Source organism: Aulonocara stuartgranti, assembly GCF_965226115.1.
Source record: "Aulonocara stuartgranti genome assembly, chromosome: 22".
Taxonomy (NCBI): Eukaryota; Metazoa; Chordata; class Actinopteri; order Cichliformes; family Cichlidae; genus Aulonocara; species Aulonocara stuartgranti.
In genome coordinates, this window is record NC_138957.1 from 29,319,226 (window position 1) to 29,336,298 (window position 17,073).

Genomic DNA, 17,073 nt, shown 5'->3' on the forward strand with positions numbered 1-17,073 from the left:
TTGCAGCTGGAATGGTTTGGTTCTTTTGATAAGCGGCTTGATTGAGATAGCTGTTGAAATGCTCTGGGGTTGTTTTATTTTTCACTGATTCACATGCCTCCCATGAGCAATTAAGTAACTCCAATTACCAGGAGAGCTTTTCCCCCAGGGGTTTGTTGATTCTCTTTCTGTCTTTTTCTGTCAGCGTTTGAACATCTGCAGTCAAAACCCCCAAGTGTATCCGGCGTACACTGAGCTTCCCCGACATCGGTGCTCAACCACAAAATCTAATTACACCTCCTGTGGTATTACTATTTGCGTCTCAACAAATCTGAGCAAATACAAGCATCGCTTCACCAAGCCACATTTATGTCAAACAGAATTTCCAACATGGACTCATGCTATTGTTATTTTTCTAAGCCTGCTCTGCACAGCTTTGTTAGTTGTAATTCAGCAGGGTTCTGTTGCTGACAAGGTGGAAACTGAAGGCTACAGATCTTTAGAGCACGACACCACTCCTGGTTCAGGTTTGCAGCTACAGCATACAGGCTTTTCAACACACAAGTATGTGCTGGCATTTAAAGTGTTTCCTGAAGTTGCAGCATCATTAGCAGCAGCGGATGCAGTGGTAAACAACAAGTTAGGTCAGAGATCCTCACAAGGAAAGCCACCTACGGTACCTCCAATGTAAACAAAATATTTATTTCAGGAAAGAATACATCGTGGTTTTAGCCTCAGAAGTCTCGGTGTTTATATGGCACATCACCGTCTATACATACCCAAAGAATAGATTGACATTTGCTCAAGTCTATCTTAACACAACACTAGCATGCACACATACTGGGTGCACGAAAACATGTCTTTGTTTGCTGTAACTGTTCCTAATCTGAGTGATGGTGGACTAAAACCACAATCCCTTTTCACACATGAGTAATGGAAGCTGACATCAGGCTTCAGCAGTCTAAACTGACCATAACAAAAATCAAGTTTCCCTCATTGTGTTTTCGCTTCAGCGGATGGATAAAAACACAAAGAGTGATGCTTGTTTTGACTGGGGTAACATATTAGTGCTCACAGAGGCGTTCAAGAAAACTGAGGAGGCCCATTTCATTAAATTGAATGCTCACTTGTGATATGACCACTTATTTCTTTTTTGGTATTTCCTGCACAACTGAAAACACAAATGAGAAAATGATAGCCACCATTATAGCTTTCCAGCTTTCAGTGTTTTAGAAACCTGCTGTGCAGTGTTTTGGTTTTGGCACATTCAGTGCATCTGTTGCACAGCCTGGGCTTCCTGACTGTATTTCATGCTTCACCGTACCTAAAGCAACTTACTGCTATCAAATAGCCCTGTGAGTTCTTCAATAGCTCTGTTCTTTTGGGCTGTATTCAACCAAATCAAACTACTATATTTAGCCTTATTTATATATATATATATATATTTCTGCATCTACCCAGAAAGAGGATTGTGGATTGTGGCCCCTATCATCTGTACTGAGATTGGATGAGCTGAAGGGACAATAACAGCAACCAATAACTCCCATATGCGGAGGACTGTATTACAACAGACGTGAAAAAATGCAAGCCTATCCTTTCAAAAGAAGTCTATCTATTAACCAAAATACTAGCATTAGCTGTTAGAAATGAAAAAGGCATTAAACCTGCCGATTATAGGACAGCTCTGACAGGATTTTCTAAGCACTTTCTGAGTCTTTTCCGCTTGTCCTGTCCATAATTTCAGCTGAGCACTTCTAAATCCTCGTCAGCCACTGACAAATGTGAGCAGGATTCCCGAGTGGGGCTGGAGCCAGCTCTCAAACTGATGGATCCGTACAACTTTGCTGCGTGTTTGGAATAGGCGAAGGCTTTCCTCCTCATCATCTCCCCTTTCCACATGGAGATCATGAGCAGCGTGGACAGCAGCACGCCCCCGAGGGTGAGCAGACACAGTCCCGCAATGACACACCGGTCCAGATGGGCTCCCACTCTGGCTTTCTCCCTCTCTAGACGCTCCATCTCCCGGGCGGTCACAGTGTCCGGGTCCACCCGGACGTCCCTGGGGACCGTGTAAGCTATGGCGACCAGAGAGATGCCAGTTACCAGACAAGTCACGGCGATGATGAAGCCGTAATCCACAGACTTCCCCGAGTCCTCAGAGGAGAGGTCGTCGTCGGACAGCAAGTAAAGTTCCGGGATGTCCTCCTCCGCTTCCTCCATTACCTCCTCCTCCTCGTACAGTTCACTCGAGGATCTGCAGGTTTCTGGACTCGCACCTATCAGCTGGACATCATCAGCATCTTCATCATGTTGGTGTTTGCAAGTAAAAGATGTTTCCGTTTCCTCCTCCGGACGCGGAGCTCCCCTGATCTCTGTCCATGGTGCTGAACACTCTCCTCCGCCGGGATGAAGTGACTTTTCACCGCTGTCACCGATACTTTCTTCATCTAAAACCAGGGAGACGTCTCTGGGATCCGGCTGATCAAAGTAAAACAGTTCCAGATCAGCCATTTGGGCATGGGCTGGGTTTCCCGTTTTATCGAGCCCATGCGTCCGTCTGTGGAAGTGAAACACACACGCACACGCAAAAGAAAACAGTAAGATGTTTAAACTCGCTGAACTTTCATTATTTACAAGGAAAATCTATAGGCTGCGCTTCTCTCACCCGTGGGCATGCACGCATTTTAAAGTGTAGCGAAGGAAGTCTAAAGAATAATTCAGCGTCAGACAGTAAAATTACAGGCAATAAAATAGCTACACTGCTTACCAACACTTAAGCTTTTGCTTTTTTCTGGCTTTCAAATCGCTTTTCCAAAACACTTAGTAACCATGCGACGCCTAATAAATCTAATTCCAGGTAATGTGTTCCAATTATACGCTATTAAGCACCAACATGCGGTCTGCTGAGTACCTCTCTCTCCGTCTGTGGCCGCTCGCTTCCCCCGACTGATTCTGCTCCCTGGTCAATTAGAGGGAAAGGTTTGGCAGACCCCTCCCACAGCCAGACTGGGCTCCGGCAGACCGCCTTATAATGCTTATTACCGAGCCAACTTCAGTGTTCCCCGACACATACAGACCACTAATCAGATGAGAGGCAGGAGGCGGCTGAATGTGCGCTGTGGGCAAGTAAAGAGCTGAAACACTTCAAATTAAGGTACGCTTTCTCCAGGCGCTTGTCAAAGTTGCTAAAATTTTTCATCCACGAATGTCAGAAGCAGATTTCAATGCAATCCGGTCAACAGCTGAGAGACATTTTAATCCAAAACACACAGGGCGGCGCTGGAGGAAAAGAGAGAGAATCACCAGCCGGAGATCATGAATGTTTACGCTTCATTACAATTCATCCAGCAGTTGAGATGTGACCAACAACTCCGTGATACTTGGCCTTTACTGCGACCCACGGGGTCTGCAGTAAATGCAATACATCGATAGTGGTTGAGATGCCCTGCAACCCTTTATTGGAGGTCAGAGGTCAAAAAGCCTTGTTCTGCTGGAAGGTTTCTACAGTCATATAAAAAAACACTAAAAACGAATAAAGAAGATTGTTACATGCCGTAAGCTGTCTATCAAGGCTGCCTTGTTTGTGTGGATCTTTTACTTTTTGCAAAGCAGAAATCTTGGGTGAGTGATAGATGCTATATTGACTGCTGAAGAGAAAGTGGTTTTCCAGGTTTGGCCCCTTTTTAGGTAGTTGGAGTTCATGTGGAGGGCAGAGATCCTGCAGCTGATGGAACAAGCCCTCTAAACAAAACTAGTCTTGGACAATTGGGGGTGAGGTTGAGCTTTCAGAAATAATAAAGTCATGGGTCCAAGTTCCTCCTCTTTTATATATAAAACTCAGTTTATTTCAGATTTTTTTTAAAATCCTATCTAAGGGTAGCTGCAGCTTCAAAGCCCTGCCAAGGAGTCTGGAGTAAACTCTTGAATTTTTTTCTTCTGAGTTTTCTTTCTTTTGAAGGTTAAAAAAAAGCTGATCACAAACCTTGGAAACAGGCAGAGCCTGGCTGTGTCACAAAAATTCACAAATCAGGACCCTTAAAACTTTTAAACGAATAAAGTCTTAATTTATTCAAACAAAATGGACAGAAAGCTGGAGATGGAAACTCAGCTGTGAAGGTGAGAGCCAAAAGCTGCAGTACCTCTAATGACCACTTGAGGCTGGCTCAAAAAAAAACGAGTCAGTGACGACTGACGTTAAAATGTCCAACTGCACATCTTCAACAGCAGCTACAGTCTTGTCCTCCATAAAAGTCTCGAACGTGTCTGATTTATTGCTCCAGCATCCAACATATATAACATCATAATCTGTATTAGGAGTTCCCACAATATATAACTGTGACAAAGGCACATATAAAAATATCAATGAGTGATTAAAAAAAAAGATTCAGATAGTTACCAATAATTTGAATGACTGTTCCTTTTTTTGAGAAGACATGACTTTGATTTTCAGTGTAAACTGTGACAAATGTCTTATAGTCAATGCTGGGTGATGACCTCCAAACTGGCAGCTTTTCAGGAGCTAATAAGCTTCCCTATCACATCATGTGTTTAAAAGTTAGCATGCCATTCCCAATATATTTAAATGACAGCTGGATTAAGGATACTCCCTTAGGGAAACTTGTCCAAATAAACAGAACAGTCTTTTCTGCACTGAAGCATATATAGGTTATACTGAAGGCATCCAGAGGTCCTGATTAGAAAATGCTCCATTGCTCTGCTATTGAAGTTCATTTGCTAGGATCCACCATGTTGATGCTTCTGGATACTCATTGTATGCTGTATCACTATACATACAGAAGTTACAGTCTTTTACAGGGAGAGGGAGCAAAAGTAACACCCAAGGGTGGGTTTAACATTCATATTTAAAAGAGGAACTGTGTTTAAAGCAAAAATATTTCACAGTTTTGCAACAGAGAATACAGAGTAGACGTGTAGTCTGCAGGCACGCTGGAAATGTTCAACCTCTGCACTACAACCTCCTGTGGAACTGTAGCCCCTTTAATCATTGAATCCCTTTGTGATATGTGCTTTAAACCAAATTAGCTCTTCATTGCAGAGAATTAAACTGACTCCCGTGGTTGCAATAAAAGGATATTTGGCTACCTCAAAGCCTCACTCAAAACAACATTAATAAACTAATAGGAGATTATGAAAAGTCATCTCACAAGGGACAAAAACAGAAGAAAATGATTAGGAATGAAGTGCAACATTTGTATTTACACATATATCGAATGTAGTCTGTGCCAAAATGATAAATTACACTCAAGAGACCAAACTACAGTAAAAACTAAATATGTAAGTGATCAAATAAAAAGAGAAAAGAGGAATAATAATCAATAAGAGAATAGTAATGGAGTGACTTAGATCAGTGGGTGTGACCAAAGTGAGACACATATGCACTTGTTAGTTTCTCTAAAAGCAAATGCTGCACCCTACAGTAAAATGTGAAACAGCAGCTGTGGTGTAAGACTCAACAACTCATGGCTTCAGCACAGAAAACCTCAAACTGCTTTTGTTTACATCTGTCCACATGTAACATTTTTAAGACAGCTATCCTGCTGCTGAGCCCAGCTCGGGGGACGCTCTCTGTTCTCTACTCGCTTTGGCTTTTCTCAGTCAGTTTTCAATGTGTGAAGCTGCTTGGAAAAATGTCTCCAGCCATTCACACAACTGAAATAGGGAGACAATCATTAGCCAGGCACAACAGATGTGCAGGTTAGCACTGTTGCCTCACAGCAAGAGGGTCCTGTGTTTGAATCCACCATCTAGAGTGTGGCGTTTACATGTTCTCCCCATGTTTGTGTCTCTCTGGCTTCTCCGGCTTCCTCCCAAAGTCCAAATTCATGCAGTTAGTGGGGTTCGGTTACTTGGTGACTCTAAATTGCCTGTAGGTTTGAACGTGAGTGCCAGTGGTTGTCGATCTCTATGTGTTATCCATAGGTGTAATCTTCAGGATGTCAGTTACAGTGCTTAACTTATTATTTATTAGACCAGGTGTCACACAAACAAGAAAACACAAATATTTAAAAATCTTCCAAGACCTTGTTTAAAACTAAAAATTATGTCTTTATTTTACAAGCAAATTACAAACTGATGTCACATTTTTATATCCAATTTTTGGGGAAAAGTAATCAAGTATAACATTTAACTAAAAAACTTTTTTTTTCTGTTTGGAGATATAAGTAAATAACTGTAATTTGGCATCTTTATCAAGAAATAATTATGTCATTTATTATTTTTCTTGTTTTTTTGAAAACTAATTGAAATGAATGGATAACAACACTATTTCAGCATTAAAAACACAATTTGGAATAAAGCGCTTGCATGTGCTGGTGAATTAACCACTGTAGAAACATAAAAATGATTTTGACAATTACCAATGCTATTGATTTGGGGCAGCATAAACCTGAGCTCATAAATTCATTAAGCACTGCACTTTTGAGCCGTGGTAGAAAATATCTGAACATATTCATTTATAAATTTAAGCACGTAAGTAAGGTTTGGGATACTTATTATTTTATACTTACACAGTACAGTTCGATGTCTTACTCTCCCGTGTTTAGTATTAAAGTTTTATTTAAACAGTGTGAGTATATTATTATGAATATTATGTTTTATAGTGAATCTCAAGCATTTTGCATTATTTGATGAGAGTATTGTGAGAGTATTCTTCATTTTCATTCACCATGTATTTGATATTTATTTTTAATTTGTCAATTTACATCTACAGCATTCATTTAATCTTCTTTAACTGAATTATTTAATTAATTATTGCTAAATTATTTTCTGTATCATTTTTATTTAGTAATTAAACAGAGTTTTATTTATTTATTTACTTGTTTATTGATCTATTTATTGTTACTTGCCCACAGTAAGGAAATATTTTCATTTTAAACTTTTGAGGCATTTAGACAACACTCTGACACTCAGTAAGAAAGATCACTTTAGTATTTCAGCAACAAGCAATGACTTTATGAAATCACCTATCGCAGGTTCACACAGCTTGTGACCCTTCAGATTGATCTTGTTGCACTTTCAGGGTCAGAATTTACAGTTCTTTATCTCCGGCTCCACTTACCCAAGGACAGATGGTTTCAGCACAATGATGGAAAGTGTACGACCATCTTCATGCACTCTTGTCTCTTCCTCTGGCAATTAAGTAGAGGTGGCCGAGCTGATGTGGGCGATAACCAAGGTTAGATATGTTACTTTAGGCAATATTTGATTGATGCAAAGTTTCTCTCTTTCTTTGCTTTACTGTACACGCTGCCCACAGTCTGTTAGTTTTGTGTTTGTGCACTTTTGTCCTACAGCTCTGTTTTCTACAGTATGTGGAGCAAAGTACACAACTTGGAAAAAAAAACTGTGTTTTAGAACTTTCAGCAGTAAACATCAATATTTTAGCAGTTTTCTGCATACTGGAAAGCGTGGTGTACAACACTAAACCCTCTGAAGACATTACTGTAAACGCATAAATACGATATATAGATGTATATCGATTGTGGCTGAAGAGTTGGGAGTTTGCCTTGTAATCATAAGGTTGCCGGTTCGAGCCCTGGCTTGGACAGTCTCGGTCGTTGTGTCCTTGGGCATGACACTTCACCCATTGCCTACTGGTGGTGGTCAGAGGGTCCGGTGGCGCAAGTGTCCGGCAGCCTCGCCTCTGTCAGTGTGCTCCAGGGTGGCTGTGGCTACAATGTAGCTTGCCATTACCAGTGTTTGAATGTGTGTTTGAATGGGTGGATGACTGAATGTATAAAGCACTTAGGGACTAGTAAAGCGCTATTCAAATACACACCATTTACCATATATATATATATATATATATATATATATACTTTAACAGTACTGGGTAGGAGCCTCTTTTGCTCTCAGAACTGCCTTACTTGGTGGCATAGATCGAACAAGGTGCTGGAAACATTCCTCAGGTCAATGTTGACATGAAAGCATCACACACTTGCTGCAGATTTGTCGGCTGCACATACGACTGTCATGTTCAGTGAACCAGTTTGAGAAGATTTGAGCTTTGTCCCATGGTGGGTACACTGTGGTCATGATCAGCAACAATACCTAGGTAGACTTTAGCATTTAAATGATGCTCAGTTGGTACTAAAAGGCCCAAAGTGTGCCAAGAAAATATCTCCCATTCCATTACACCAGCAGCAGCAGCCGGCACTGTTGATCCGAGGCGGGGTGGATCTCCACCTCCATGCCATATATGTCAAATTCTGATCCAAAAGTTGCAGCAGAAATTGAGGCTCATCAAACGAACTAAGATTTTGTATTTAATCTTGAGTTGTCTAATTATGGCGAGCCTTTGCCAATTGCAGCCTTACTTTCATTTTCTCACCTGACAGGAGCGGCACCCAGTGTGGTCTACTGCTGCTCTGCTTCAAGGTTTGACATATTGTGCATTCAGAGATGTTCTTCTGCCTGCCTTAGTTGTAACAAGTGGCTATTTGAGTTTCTGTTGCCATCGTATCAGTGCAAAACAGTGTGGCTTACAAGAAACTTTCTTTTGTTTTTTGGACCATTCTCTGTAAATCATAGAAACAATTGTTTTGGAAAATCCCAGTAGATCAGCAGTTTCTGAAAACCTCAGTCAAGCCTCTGTAGTACCAACAGCCATGATGCATTCAAAGCCACTTAAACCACCTTTCTTACCTGAGGGGGCAGCTGGCATCAGTCCAGTGTGGAACGTGCCACACGGCATGGTTCAAATACCAAAATGCAACAGGAGGATGCTGATGAATTTTGCGTAACCAAAAAATGTCATAAAATTTAAATATTGAGCTGTGTGAAAAGACATATCTTTGAATATTTTTCAAAAATATTATAGTTATCTTTTTAAAAAAGACAAACAGGAAATGAAGACGTAGCTCTTCAGCACCACCTCCCCCCTCCACCTGCAATGCAATCAGTTCCTTTGAGCAAAGCATCAAACGGTTATTCAGCTGCAGCCTCTCGGTGTCTGACAGCACGGTGCTTTAGTAGTGATGTGTTCTCCTGGGGTTTTAGTGTGTCTAACCTAATCTCCCCCTGCAACCACATCCCCTCGGCAGTAAACAGAAAAAGGGAAAATTCATCTGTCTAAATACGACTTTAAGTTCAGAGCTGCAGCAAAAGGAAAGCCAACCGCTGAGAGATGTATTGAGAGGACAGCCTGCTAATATTTTGCTCCATCACAGCCAGACAGAAAACCACCAGACTACTCCCCATGAGATGTTTTTCTAGTAACACTGCTGCTCTGTTGTTTATGATCTAAAGTGATTTGTCATTTCCTCCAGAGATGCTCCCAACCAGCAGGCCCATTTTATTTACACCATCCGGTGAAGTGTGGCATTTTACACTGACGGATCTGCTGTGAAGCCAGAGCACAAGTGAAGCTAAGAATAGCTGATAGGAAGCCAGCAGCAGCAGAGGCAAAGACGCTGGTCCAAGGTTAGGCTAGGACACAAAAGAAGTCAGATGGCCTTGCAGCAGGGCTGGGAGGAGGGCTGACTGGACAGAGCAGTGACGGTGGATGCACAGAGACTCACACTGTATGTCTCCAGACTGGTTCGTGTGCTGTGGTCACCACTCAGAGGCAGGGTGCATACAGTAAGAGCTGAGCAAAGCTGCAATTTAAAGCTGAGCTCTCTTTGCTCTCACTCAGCACTACTTAAAGGATGTTTTCATTGAAGTTCATATAGGGAAATGATAAAAAGAAAAAAAATCCCACAGATATCAAAGCACATTTGCCCCGAGATCAGGAGTGCAGCAGAACTGCCAGCAGCAGTGCATAAGCTGGGAGTTTGAGCCCTTTTCTATTCCATCTGTGTTTCCGCACCCACAAACAAACATGTGAGTTCACACATGAGTTATTGGACGTGATCCTGACTGAACGTCTGGTTTTTGAGGCTGATGTAGATGAACTTTCAGCTGAACCCGCTTCTCCAAAATCTGTCTCGGGAGGACCGTTTTCTGTTGTTGTTTTGCAGCAGATTGTCTGAACAGTTGCTGCGTCATATTTCCGAGACTGACTTTTTCCCCCTTATTGTAGATTTCACGCAAACCCAGAACAGTGTGAAAATAAACTGCAGGTACAGATTAACGATCATGACTAAAGAACACACAAAAACATGAAAAATGTGCAAAATTGCTGGGAGAATACACTTTTAGTATTTACAAGTGAGTTTTATGTTAGCAAAAACACCTTTTAAATTGCACACAACATCAGCTTTGGGCCATCTGTTTATTTCCAGACAGAAAATATTCAGGCCTGATTCCAGGATAACACAACAGAAGAATCTGAAATGAGTCCAAATACATAAAATATGTCAGCAGATGCTTTAATCATTATCAAAGTGCTTTATCTTTATGCTAACTGCATAAATATGTTTCTGGGAAACTAACACTTCATGTACCTGAATTCTCAAAAACAAAGTCAGGTTTATGGTGCAATGAACGAGGAATTTAATGTATGTTTCCTATGTACATTTAGGGCACTTGTATTTTGTTATACATAACATAATATACACGTGGGTTTATTATTTGTATTTATTTACTTTCTTTAAACAATACAGGAATGAAACATATTCAGGATAATGACACAGACTTACAAGAACCACAAGATGAGCAATCACTGGGAGAGTAGGGACATAATAATGTTTGTAGTGCATATGAGTAGGTTTCACTATATTCTGTCATTGATCAAATAAAACGGGACAAAATGATAATAATAATAAAATGATAATGATAATAAGAACAATAATAACCGTAATATTAATGCTACAAAGTAATAATAATGACAAAGTAAAAAAGTAAAAGAGAAGATATAGACATATACTGATGTAATAGAATTGATAACAAGTAGAAGTACACAGGTAAAAAAGGCGGGCGTTGTTGGAGTGAGACAATCCAGAGCATGGCCATCACCAAAAATAACAAAAAAAACTAAACAGGGTAAAGCCTATTAATTAAATGGCCATCGGTCAATTATTTTTCAGTGTTTTATAAAACAAAGATAAAGTCAGTTGTCTGTCGACCTGCCCATGGTGCCTAATCCTGCCTCTCCACATATTCTAATCTAATCTGAATATGGTCCTCTTCTAGGTTAACGAGTTACATTTAACATACATGTGAAATTAAATAAAACTGGCAGTGTTGGAACTTGCACCTGAGTATATAATACAAACATTAGCAATGATTTAGAACAGGAGCTGAAGTTGTGGACATCCATGGCACTCAAATGATGTAAAATGATGAACCAGAAACTGTTGCTTTGTCTGTCTTTGTTTATGATACGCTTAGCTGCACTTAATGCTAGTTAGCAAATGATAGCATGCTGAACTCAGACAGAAAACAATTTGTATACCTGCTGAAAATGAGCATGATGTCACTGTTATTGTGAGCTTGTTAGCATATGTAAAGTTGGGATTATCAAAGGATGTAGACTCACCTTATTCAGTTCAGGTTTAATTATACAGTCAGATTACAACAATGGCCATCTTACAGTGTTAAAGAGAAAACACCAACAATCCACATACTCAGTGTGGAGGACAAAAATAGTCTGCAAGGCACATTAGCTTGCAAACTGCAAATATGATGAAATGCAGGAGGACATCCAGGGATTTTTGGCATAATGCATTTGGTACTGAGAGATATTATACCTTTTTCTGACATACTAAATGGAGCAATAAGCACTGGATCATTCCTTTGCTCTCTTGCTGCACTAGAGATAGTGGAGCAATCATTTCTACAAGACACTGTCAATCAAACAGGTAAATTAAATGTCAGCACAGTCTATTATTATGTGTTCTTCTCTGAAAATGACAACCAGGACAGATTTAATCTGATAACTCCAACTCCAACTCCAACATGTGCAGAACTCTGCTGCCCGTATTATTACTAGGACTTCTTCTACCCACCACATCTCCCCAATCCTGAAGCAACTTCACTGGCTCCCGGTCAAATTTCGCATCCATTTTAAAATAATTCTGTATACATTCAAGGCTATTCACTCTCTCTCTCCACCGTACCTCTCTGACTTATTACAGATGAAGCTCCCATCCCGCTGCCTCAGATCTTCATCTTCTCTTTCTCTCTCTGTTCCCTCTGCTCGTCTGATCACAATGGGAGGGAGGGCCTTTAGTTGCTCTGCCCCTCGACTTTGGAATTCCCTACCCCCGGACCTCAGAAATATTAGCTCATTCTCTCTTTTTAAGTCCACCCTTAAAACTCATTTGTTTAAAATTGCCTATTCTTAAATTTCTGTATGTTTTAACTTTTATCTTCTATTCTTATCATTGTGTATATTTCCAGTTTTTATCTGTTGTACAGTGTCCTTGGGTGCTTTGAAAGGCGCTATTTAAATAAAATGTATTATTATTATTATTATTAACTTGACCCACTTTTGTCACCAGCAGAGTGCAGAGAGTGTCTCAGACATCTCAGACATCAGACATAGAAATCCAGAATGTATGTTTTGCTGTTTTTGACCATCCCAGAGGAATAAAAGAACCACTGTAAAATGGATTTCAGCTGAACTGTCCTTTCAGTAGACTATTCCGATTTTTAAAAATTCACCTGTTCGGAACAACTGACTGCAAAGGAAAAGTCTTTCTTTTCACAGGAGATATGTTTGTATGTTTACGAAACTACTGAGAAAAGAAAACCAAATTTTGAAGAAGAAGACCAGATTTTGTTGTGAATAATGTTTTTTAAACTGAGAAATGTACCTGGCGATAGAATATACTCAAATATCAGACCTGTTCACCCAAATGCAGACCTATACACTCAAATCAAAAGGTCAGCTTTATTTAAAAGCTGTTTCATTATTTGTGGAGTGCAGGATCCAAGAAGCATACCGATGTTAACAAAAGGCAAGCCAGTTATTAGACTAATGCAGTAGTCCAAAAGTGCAAATCTAAAGATTCACAGGAGTACATGGAGGGAAAGACAAAGAGACATCATGACAGAGAGTGATGGGAAGAAAGGACTAGTTATAGACAAATGGTGATTATGGAAGAAGGAAACAGAAAAGAACAAGAAACAGGTGCTCAGGATCAAGCTGATCAACAAGTCGAACTAAAGACAAGATAAGAGTTACTGACAAAGTAACACAAAAAGATAACTAAGCACAAATTCACTCTGAACAAGACACAAAAAGAAACACCAGGGAGGCCGAAAAATAAGAAAACAAAGTGAATAAAAACACAAAACACAAAGATCTGAACTATTATTACTGGGAAAAATAGGAAAAGTCGAAACAGAAAGCTAAACTCCAGATAGAAAACAAGGAATGACTTAATGGATCCAGCTGATAGCCAAAGCTCAAATAAACAGCAAAAGGATGAAGAAAACAGGACTGTGTATACACTGAGGACTAACTGCTGATTAGAAACTGAAACACAGGTTAAATTAAGCAAGTCACACAGTCAGGAATAAAACAAACACTCAATCTTACTATAATGCTCATAATATAGGCATATATGTCTGCTGCCTAACTCCTCCTACGCATTAATCAATTAACTGTTACACTACAAGTACTTAGGCTATTGGGACTATATCTATATAGCTTTTGGGAACTACTTTTACAACACTCATATCCTCACAGTTTATATATATCATGTACAGTAGCTGATCTTGAAGCAAACGGCAACATTAGAGCTACACTACAAGCGTGTGCATTGTTGACATTATGTATGCGCTGCAAAACAATTTTTAGTGCAGTGGCACTGTGAGGTCACTGGGTGTCATGCATATCTATATTAGTGATGCTAATAGTGTATGCACTTAATTATTTGGTCTGTACTGTGAATATGTAACCTGAAAAGAAGAAGAACAATAAATATGAGTGAACTGAACAAGCACAGCAGGGCCTGGTTTTTGCTAGTAATGTTAAACAAGAAATGCCAGGAAGCCCTGGGATCATGACACCACATGCTGTTCAAGTGTTTCTTCTTTCATTTTTAATTCCAAATTAAAGATGTTTAAATCAAGCCTCCCACGTCCTTAGGCATATCATTTTCTCTCAGTTCTATCCCTGTGCCGACAAACACGTGTACAAAAACCCAGGAGTATCGTTGGGAATTAGCTGGCTAATTTGACGCTTGAGGTATGCGATGAAAGCTGCTCGTTTGACTTTTTTGTCAGCAAAATTACACAAAAACTACAAAAATTAATTTCATGAAAGTTTATGGAAAGTAGGCAAAGAAAAAAACTTGTGTGAATACAACGTGTCTTTAATATAGAGCCGTGAAACACAGCCCTGGCTTTGGTGGTGGAGCCACTCTCGAAACGTCCATGAAGCTCATTATTTTTACTTATGTAATATCTTGAGCTATAAAACATAAACATAAAAAAATCTGTATTTTAAGTGTCTTTATTACTATACTACATATTACAATATCTAGCAAATAAAATGTTTAATCTTTCTGAAAAGCACCATTAAGACGTGATCGTGAGCTTGATTTCTGTTCTGTAACAGTGCTCTGAGAGTGTGATGGGAAAAAAGAATTTACAGTTTAATGCTGTGTTTGGAGACCTTGGGTTACATCGCAATGAGCACATTCATAACTTAATGAATTATGAATGTGATTTTTTTCACACCCACATACCTCCACACTGTCACACCTGAATGCTGCCCAGAGCAAATGCAGCATTCTGCTGTTGTGATGAACACAATCAGGCTCCCTCTGCATTTATTGTGCAGCTGTGTGTGTGTGTGTGTGTGTGTGTGTGTGTGTGTGTGTGTGTGTGTGTGTGTGTGTGTGTGTGTGTGTGTGTCGTACTGAGGAAGTGACTACCAGGGCGGTGAAGAAAACAAGAGAGCTGCCTTATGAGTAGGAGTGAAGCTTTCTGTCAGTGGATGTTATATACTGGACCCCACAGTGTACTTACCATTAATTGAAGGAGGTCAGGGTCAGAGCGGCGGGTAGCTTGTTTATGACTAGATGTGAGTCATAACTCTTTAGTGTGTGTGTGCGTGCAAAGCTGACAGCCATATGGGTCTCGGCTGGCTTGGACTAAGTTCCTTTAAAATGACCTGCCAGCGTCTCGGTAAATCAGAGTGGTCAAAGGTCATTTTACATTTTAAAATGCTCTTATGCACTGAGGGATTTATGGCATATACAGTGTATGTGTGATGAAATACAAAAGCAAGCCTGACACCCCACCAGCCCCGCCCCCAAACACACACACAGCTGACAAATGCATTTTTTTTTATTTACTGTGCACTATATGAGTGGGCCTGTGTTGGATTGCTGCGCACATTGTGAAGCTGTAATATAACTCAAACAGAACGGCCACTTTTATGTTTATAGCGCTTTGAGAAGAGACACGGACGCACTGATAAATACATATGTTACAGGCTTACAATACATCCATATTCATCAGACACCTGCAGAGCATCCAATCTTTCTCTCGCTGGCATCTTTTATAGCATTTTGTCAAACCTGAGCAACACTTGTGTTTGTAATTAGTGATCCACTTACTGTGGGAAATACGGTAGCTAAATGTTTTCGAGCTCAGACACCATCAAACCCTCCTGCTCAGCTTAATCTGTTGAATTTCTGCAGATTTGTCTCCTTTGCTTCTTTTTCCTTTCTATACACCTTTCTAAATATAAATGGGACAAAAATAACATTTTGCGGCTCCTGTTACTTCCTGGGTGACGTACAGAAGTTCAGCAGGTTTTACTCTATGCTTTTTCTTTCAAGGAACACTTCAGTGGTTTCACACAGGAGATCTCGCTGTCTCATCTTGGAGGCTGCGGCTGGCCCATGAAAACAGTTTTACGTCCTCTGAGGGTTTTTAGGAGCTTTGTGAAGCGAGAGAAATTAACCACATTGGGATTTTTTGTTTTGACATGAGTCTCTACTTCTGTTTAATCTTTAAATTGTTCACACTGTTTCATCCTTCAGCTTTACTTCCAGCCTGGAAGTATCCATCCATCTTTTAACACATATCAAGCTTACAGTCATGTATGTTATATTATAACATATATTTCACTAGCAAGGAATGAAAAACATTTATTGATAATGAAGCAAAACGCTAAGCCACAGGCTACAATTTTGAGGAAGGCATCAGAGGATCGCTGGCAGCTCCGGGCTTCACAGATCCTCCTGATAACTTTGAGAGAGGCTGACAACCAGAAATGAAACCAAATGGGTGTGTGGCGTAAGCAGGCATTTACAGATGTATGCCAGAGAGAGGAGGTTTTTCAGGAGTGGCCTAGCTCTTGATCAAATCGTCTGTACTTCCAGACAGTATTTGAACTTTTGGAAGTTTTCTCATGTTTCCCACTAATTCCTGTTTAACCTCTTTGATCTTATTCTTTTTCTTCGTTTTTGTTTTCTGGTGTACTCGTTGGTCACTTCATTGTCTACCTTCATATATTTAATTCTGGCTTTGAAGATTTGAAGATTTAGAGATTGGATCTTACGCTGCCTCTCTCTGGTGTTATGCGTCTCTTCCTGTAAACGTGGGAAGCGCTGTTGTGTCATCATCAAATCATCGTCAAATTTAACACTGAAAATCTGGAATTTGACATTTTTATCTCACAAAAATGCTCCTGGTTTAAGCCTCCTCTCCGGCTGGGGCCTTTCTGTGTAGAGTTTTCATGTTCTCTCTTTGCCAGTTTGGGTATTCTCCGCCTCCTCTCCCTTTCTCCCACAGTCCAAAGACATGCATGTTAGGTGATTAACTGGTGATTCACAAGTGACATAGATGTAAATATGTCAACCAGTCCAGGGTGCACCTGAAATCTCTCCCCATGACAGCAGGAATAGAGTAATCCCACCTGGACAAGCAGTTAGGAAAACGGTTGGGAATGCTGTGATTGATCTCTGCTGTATCAGTTGTGGCCGGTCTTTTATAAGCAGTGACCTGCGCTTCCCTCAGCAGTACAATAAGTTATTGGAATGTTTTTAAAATCATTGTTTAATAGCTTTGCAGCAGTAGACAGCAGGGAGCAGCAGAACTTTTATCTGCAAAGCACATTATACAATAAAAACTGACCAAAGTGCTCCACAGAGTTGACCTAATGGTTGGATAAGAATACAGAAGTTGTGAAAAAGTCATGAGCAAAACAGCACTGCACCGAGAACAAGT

The 17,073-nt window shown here is 40.2% G+C and overlaps 1 protein-coding gene across 2 annotated transcripts; it reads right to left on the bottom strand.

Moving 5' to 3' along the window:
• Positions 1–671: 671 nt before the first annotated feature.
• LOC309698190 (transmembrane protein 74) lies at positions 672–3,369 on the bottom strand. 2 transcript variants are annotated; one of them, XM_082520494.1, is made up of 2 exons: positions 2,891–3,369; positions 672–2,536 (listed from the first exon to the last, which is right to left on the bottom strand). In XM_082520494.1, the coding sequence occupies exon 2, from the start codon at positions 2,488–2,490 to the stop codon at positions 1,720–1,722; it is 771 nt and encodes a 256-aa protein (XP_082376620.1). In that variant the 5' UTR covers positions 2,491–2,536; positions 2,891–3,369; the 3' UTR covers positions 672–1,719. The 2 variants fall into 2 exon arrangements, with proteins under 2 accessions (XP_082376620.1, XP_082376619.1); XM_082520493.1 differs by having other exon boundaries at positions 2,747–3,369.
• Positions 3,370–17,073: the final 13,704 nt, after the last annotated feature.